The 7,237-nt window shown below is 40.8% G+C and overlaps 1 protein-coding gene across 2 annotated transcripts in view; it reads left to right on the top strand.

The window, feature by feature from the left end:
• fibpa (fibroblast growth factor (acidic) intracellular binding protein a) overlaps positions 1–6,032 on the top strand; it is a 7,099-nt gene extending 1,067 nt beyond the window's left edge. For both annotated transcript variants that reach the window (XM_005467484.3, XM_003444616.4), the window contains exons 3-11: positions 1,939–2,137; positions 2,285–2,411; positions 2,663–2,763; positions 2,984–3,117; positions 4,538–4,646; positions 4,756–4,819; positions 4,908–4,994; positions 5,129–5,226; positions 5,780–6,032. In XM_005467484.3, coding sequence (XP_005467541.1) covers positions 1,939–2,137; positions 2,285–2,411; positions 2,663–2,763; positions 2,984–3,117; positions 4,538–4,646; positions 4,756–4,819; positions 4,908–4,994; positions 5,129–5,226; positions 5,780–5,849 — 989 coding nt within the window. In that variant the 3' untranslated portion in view covers positions 5,850–6,032. The remainder of the gene's footprint in view (positions 1–1,938; positions 2,138–2,284; positions 2,412–2,662; positions 2,764–2,983; positions 3,118–4,537; positions 4,647–4,755; positions 4,820–4,907; positions 4,995–5,128; positions 5,227–5,779) is intronic.
• Positions 6,033–7,237: the final 1,205 nt, after the last annotated feature.

Below are 7,237 nucleotides of genomic sequence, written 5' to 3'. Positions count from 1 at the left end.
CCCTTTGAGATGACTCTTGATTTCACACAGATACTGAAATTCACTAAAGGTGGTGCCGGCAATCTTACAGGACAACTTAACAGTTTTCTCTACTTTTCACCTGTTTTAAAGATTAAGGCTTTGCCAAATAAGCAATTTTCTGCTTTCACAGAAAATGAAAGCAGCGACTCAGTAAAAAGAGAATAAAGCATTTCCAAGATCCTTTAAAAAAACAGCCATGATTGTCCTTTCTGAACAAAGCATCCGTATTTGAAACATCATTTAACTCCTCTTCCAGATTTTTGTATTGCTGCACTTCTCCCAATGGGTCACCTTTATTGAGAAATGGTGCAGGAACAGGGGGACTTGGCCTCCTCCAAAAATCAATAAGCATTCTTTGATCTGAGCCACATTTAACTGGAGGAAATACTGATCATACCTCTTAACACATTTGTAAATGACTGGGCCATGATTTTGCTACACAGCCTGTTGAAAACTTATAATTACAGAGTGACTGGCATACTTATAATTTTATAAAATAAATTAAAGTGTTATAACCAAACAGTCGAGAGGGGATCAGTGAAGGACCTCAGTATTTAAAACTAATTAATGTTCTTGTTTTTACAGAAAATAAGATAGTTTTGTGAAATACATAATAGTTTCACATCTTAGGCGTCTAAAAATGTTAAAATGAAGCATCTGAGAAGGCAAGGGAAAAAAACTACAGTGAAGACGATTCAGTGTAATATTTAAGCTCAGACTTGGCAGTTAGGCTGCAGCATTACACCAACGCAAATGCACATAAGAATTAAAAAACAAACATAAAAACATAATCCGACTGTAGTAGTTTGATTGCAGTAGGAGCTATTGAGCATTTGTAATGATTCCACCTAATCTATAGTTTGAGCTTGAAGGCAGAGCTCTGCATACAGAGGTCGAACGTTCTCTGAGAACACAGAAATACTTCAGTCAGGCAGATCGTTTTCTGTCTCCTGTGATCTGCTCACTGTGTCTGACAGTGCTGTCGAGTGTTTCAATTTAGTTCCTTTCCAGGGTGTGTTTACTCCTTTCAGTTAAAGTTTTTATTAGTTTTGTTTTTAATTTTTAGTCATAATATGGGATGTGTTAATTAGGAGATTCAGAGATGAGGCTTGATATCCTCATGGGGATCCAGTCAGAAAGCACAAATGGTGCTTAAAGGCTTAATTTTTCACCCTCATAGTAATTGCAATAATGAATCTGAACAAAGCAAACAAACACACGCTGCTCTGTCTGTAAAGACAACAAACAAAAAAGTTTAGATTGCTTCAAATTCTTGAAGAAAAGGTAGGGAGGTGAGGCTGAGGTGGTCTGGACATGTGCAGAGGAGGGATGGTGGATATATTGGACAAAGGTTGACGAAGATGAAACTGCCAGGCAGGATTTACATAAAGTTAATTACTGGTTAAATTAATTGAGGATAAATGACATAATGTATAACCCTCTCTTGGTGTGACTGCCACCCCATGTGAAGGTGAAAAAGTTGTTTAATCAAGTAAGTGTAGAACAGGTGTTAAAAAATACATGTGACATACATTCATGTAGACATCCCATTATAAATAAAAATATGCACAAAACCCTCCTCATGAGTCCATCCACTGTTTCCATTCTCATCAGTATTAAACATAGGAGTAGGTGTTCTCTCTTTGGAATGGGGCTATGCAGGCCAGAAAGGCAGGGTTATATAACTTCCTGGGTGCGCCTAGCAGGATTACACTTTAGGTGTGGTGATTTCAGGATTTCAGGTCAGGTAATTTAATTCACGGTTTAATTACCTGTCCAAATATGGTGCAGCAGCTGTTTCAGGCTGCTGATTATTCACAGCACAGCAGTGACTGTTCATTCATGTTGTCACACGTAACTTCAGGCATCATCGGTTCATCAACCCTTCGAACTGTGCTTGTGTGATTTATCCAACAGTGAATGATGCGGTGAAGGTACGCATGGAGGGAGGAGTGATGGACGAGTGTGAGGCAAGTAAAGATGTCCTGCTGAGTGACACCATGGACCAGTACAGGACTTTCCAGATGTGTGAGCGCCTGCTGCACAGTCCGGCCAAACTAGCCAACCAGCTGCTGTTCCAGATCCCACCTCATCGGCAAATCATGCTCATAGAGAGGTGCAGCCATGACGCTCTAATTTAATTAACCCATTTATTTCAGAGGAGTCACGACTCTTAATTCGTCTATTCATTTGTCAAACCTCCTCCTTTTTGCTAAGTTTCTTCTCATGGCAGTTTGTTTTTTGCGTCTCTTTCCTTGTTTAGATACTATGCCTTTGATGATACATTTGTTCGTGAGGTCCTGGGAAAGAAGCTCTCCAAGGGAACAAAGAAAGACTTGGACGACATCAGTGCCAAGACAGGTGTGACACTAAAAAGCTGCAGACGACAGGTAAGTCTTCACTGTGCATTGTAAAGCTTGATATTATAAAGTTCTGTGGCAGGGTGTTATTGAATGGTAGGATACAGCTGAGTGTTGAAACAAACAACAAACCATGCCGGAGCTCCTGTTGTCTGCCGGTTTCAACAATTAATTTGGTTTTATAGCTCTGGGTACATTTTATTACTTGTGGTGGGATTTCTGATTGTGGAGCAGATTCTTTCAGTATTAGTAAATCTCTTGCGTTGTGTGTGTAATTTCAGTTCGACAACTTCAAACGTGTTTTCAAAGTTGTGGAAGAGCTGAAGGGACCCCTGGTGGAGAACATACGTCAGCATTTTCTTCTGTCTGACAAACTTGCAAGGTAATCGGCAACGGGCACACAGCACAAGCCTTCTGCCTCAGGTTTATGTTTTACAGCTGTTGTATAATTTAAAATCTGTTATGTTGTAGTGTTGTGATGGATTAATATGTTATTTTGCAACAAATTCTAACGAAATACCACATAAAAAGGTTGGGTGCTCTGATTGCTTGGTTTTATTTTGGTTTTTTTAAATGCCGTGTGTTTATTTTCTTCATCACAGGGATTACGCTGCCATCGTTTTCTTTGCCAACAATCGGTTTGAGACGGGAAAAAGAAAGCTACAATACCTCAGTTTCCAGGATTTTGCTTTCTGTGCCGGCCAGCTTATCAGCAACTGGACAGTTGGGGCTGTTGGTGAGTGCTTAGTTTTGTTTCCTTTGGCCATTTTGCTGATATAAGATATGATAAGATATGTCTTAATTTGTCTTTGTGTTTTTTACAAATTGGTAAAACATTAGTGGTGAACAAAAAACTATAAAAGAGGAATTTTAAAAGTTCTCAAAAGAACGTTTACTTTTGAGAACAGAATGGATGCTGTCTATACTCACCAGGCCACATTGTTAGGTACAGCTGTTCAGTTGCTTGTTAAGGCAAATATCTAATTGGACAGTCACTTGGCGAGGTACATCATGTACATGGTACATGGATGTGATTAAGACATCCTGCTGAGGTTCAAACTGAGCATCAGAATGGGGAGGAGAAGGGACAAAAAGTGATTTTGAACGTGGCGCGAATGTTGGTTAGTCTGATTATATCACAAACTGCTGATCTACTGGGATTTTCCATGACAACCATCTCTATGGTTCATAAAGAGTTGTCCTAAAAAAAGAAAATATCCAGTGGGCAGTAGTCCTTGAGGTGAAAATACCTTCAGAGGTCAGAGGAGAATGGCCAGACTGCTTCAACAGTAACTCAAATAACCACTTCATTAGAACCAAAGTATCTCTGAACACACATAGTATCAAACCTTGAAGGAGATGGGCTACAGCAGCTGAAGACCACACTGGGTACCTCTCCCTTTAGCTAAGAAACTGAGGCTCCAATTCACACAGGCTCAACAAAATTGAACAATAGAATATTGGAAAAATGTTTCCTGGTCTGATGAGTCTCGTCTGCTGTTGTGATGTTCTGAGGTAAAGCCAGCATAGATCCCTCCTGCCTTGCATAAATGGTTCTGGCTAGTAGTGGTTGTGTGATGGTGTTGAAACATTTTCTTGGTACTTTTTGGGCCCCTTAGCGCCAGCTCAGCATTGTTTAAATACCACAGCATACCTGAGTACTATTGCTGACCATGTCCATCCCTTTATGAAGATATTGTACCCATCTTCTCACTAGCAACAAATCTACAGCAACTGTGTGATGCTGTCATGTCAAACCTGAGGAATGTTTTCAGCACTTTATTGACCCTATGAAGAATTAAGGCAGTTCTGAAGGTAAAAAGCTGGTCAAACCTGCTATTAGCAAGGTGTACCTTAACAAAGTGGCTGGTAACTATATGTTGATTGTGTTTAATAAATAAATTTTAGACCAGTGGCGCTGTCAGTGAGGTTTACTGACCACCAGAGGTCCTTCAGGCTTTACTTCATCAGTAAGAGGATGAATTTTAAATTCACAGGTTAACAATTAGGAGAGTGAAAAAGGGAATAATATTAGGTAGCATCTGAGTCATTATACTTAATAACCAAGCAGTTATAAGAACACAAATATTTACAATATAATTTCTAGAAGAAATTCCCATTAAACTAACTTGAACAGTGTCTGAATTTTCCTGTAGACAACATGGTGGAAGACATGGACGTCGATCTTGACAAAGAGTTTTTACAAGAACTGAAAGAGCTGAAGATTTTAATCACTGACAAAGATCTGCTCGATCAACACAAAAGGTAACAGGAACACGCTTCAAGACACTTCCACGTTTTGCTTACTCCTGAAAAACCTTCTAAAAATAATTTGATCTGTTTTCTTTTTCTTTCTTCTCTTGTTTCTGCTCAGTTTGGTCTGTACAGCCCTCAGAGGAAAGACGAAAGTTTTCCCTGAGATGGAGACTAGTTTCAAGGTGAGAGATGCTAAGTATCTTCATGAAATTCCGTGAGAATAACTGTGAAAAGGAAATAACAGTTTCGAATGTAATTTTGTTTCTGCAGAATCTTTCCAGAGGCCTCATCAACATAGCTGCAAAGCTGACCAACACAAAAGATGTCAGAGATTTCTTTATTGATCTCGTAGAGAAGGTGAGATTTTCTTAAAAATATAAATATATAAGTAAAGACTGCTCACCAAGCCCAAATACTTTAATGTCTCTCTCAGCATCAGTCTGCCTTTGAGGCTTTATGCTGTAACCTTCTCACCTCCTTTTATCCCACAGTTTATTGAGCCGTGCCGTTCAGACCGGTGGACAGCTGCGGACATGAAACTCTACCTCACTCATTACACCAACTCTGCACACATACTCGACACATTCAAGTGAGTTAATGTGCTTTTATTCTCCGAAGCTTATCAGTCAGAGCCCGGCACCGGCCCTGCCAGGGTTATCAATTCCCCCGCGGGGTATCCTTGTGCTAAAAATACAGCTGTGATTTTTCATAGAGAGCTTTTGGGGAAAACTTCAAAATAACCGAATAAGGATACACATGGTGGTGTTAAACACTGCTGAAGCGTGAAGCTGTATGTTAAAACCCTCCCAAAAATTGACGTCCTTGTTCTGCCAGTGGGTGTCTCCCTATCTTGCTCATGACTTCTTAAACTGTAGTTACCTTGTTTCTCGTGCAAACACTCAGGAATGTAGTTAAGGGTTTACACAGCCCTGAACCACTACAAGCTTAACAAAGACATATTCATAAAAAGAAACATAGACCCCCCACCCCCCCAGCCGTATACACAGAGGGGACAGAGATTGCCTCATTTACTCTCTTCACTCTGATTTCACAATTACAGTCTGACATGAAATTTAGAGCACCTCTTTTCACTCCGTTTACTTACCGTTTGCTCTCCTTTTCTTTCTCTTCTCTGCCCTCAGACATCAGGTCGTGTGGGACAGATACATGGGCGTCGTCAAAAGCTGCATCTTCAAAATGTATCACGACTGAAGCGTTCTCTTAGCGGTTCACTTCTCCTTTCAGTTTGCTAAGGCGTTACTTTGCTCCTTCGGATGTGCTTTCTCTGCTTCTTCTGTCATCGCTGTATGTTTGTCTGCCTGCCTTGCTCCTAGCGTCCCCCAACATTGTCTGTAAATTTGGTTTGTAAATAAAATGAAGATTTTACATTAAAAATGCCCTTCTGTTTCATTTCTATGCAATGTTTCATGTTTATTCTGGAAGGAAGAGATGTTGTGATTAACCCCCGAATCAGGATCTTTTGCCGGGGGTTGGGGGTTGGGTGAACCATACTTCAGAAGTGAAAACAGCGGATTTGATATTGTAGTTGATATTGACTCCAATTGAATTAGCTTTTTTTTCACTAATTCTCTTAAAGAGGACCAGCGGATCACATGCACGACAGGCTGTGACTCCAGTCAGTGTGTGGGGTGTCTCTGTGTGTGGTTATGGGAATAAGGGACCAACTGGGTGAGGGGTGGGGGCACAGTTAGTCCAGCTGGGAGTGTGATTTTTAACAACATCCCCTGTAGTGACAGCTGCCATCTCTGCCACCCGACAAAAACAAAAGGCAGACAAATAAGCTGAGGCCGAGTGAAGGGTTTTAAACCAAACACTGGAGGGTAGCTGGAGAAACCGCCTCCCGTCTAAAAATAAAATGCAGGGAGCTATTCTGCAAGTGATGAGATATTTTTAAGGAAAATTAAGACTAGCGCTGCCGCTGCTGTTGATCCCATTTTGAGGATAGTCTGAATTTGTGCCCATTAGATTTGAATGAGCCTGAAACTAATGAGTATTAATGTGAGTTAAGCAACATCTTAACCCGTTTGCATCATCACAGACTACAAATTTTGCAAGACAACATGCTGCTGGAAATGATTCCAAGCGCAGTAACGCATTAGTCACGCACAAACACGAGAAGAGCAAGAGTTGCTGCGTGGGTCAAGACTTATGATACTTCTTTATTTTCTGTCCTTTGTCCCAGAAAGCACCGCTGGTTCATTCTGTAAAATAAAAATTTTCCAAACACGTACACACACACACACACACAGTCTGTCGCTCTCTTCCACTCTCTAATTTTTGTCCGCATTCCATTAACTTCTCTCTCTCTGGCTATAAATATCCCTGCATGTCAGATTGGACGAGAGCGAAGGCTTTAGTGGCTTTATGGAAAAGAAAAAAGGGGAGTGAGAGATGGGGGAGGTAAGTATAGATAGATGGGGGGTAAATGGGAAAAGGGAGGGAAGAATGGGTGGGAGAGCTTGGGGATTTTGCAGGGGTTTGGTTTAAATGAAACCAGGTGTGTTGTGGGACCAGTGAGAGGGTGAAAAGATGTGGGGGCATGTGTGTGTGTGAATCTGTGAGTTGTGCCTGCGATTTGG

Source organism: Oreochromis niloticus, linkage group LG2, assembly GCF_001858045.2.
Source record: "Oreochromis niloticus isolate F11D_XX linkage group LG2, O_niloticus_UMD_NMBU, whole genome shotgun sequence".
Lineage (NCBI taxonomy): Eukaryota > Metazoa > Chordata > Actinopteri > Cichliformes > Cichlidae > Oreochromis > Oreochromis niloticus.
Note: the sequence above shows the minus strand (reverse complement) of the source record. Positions and strands in the feature narration are given on the sequence as shown.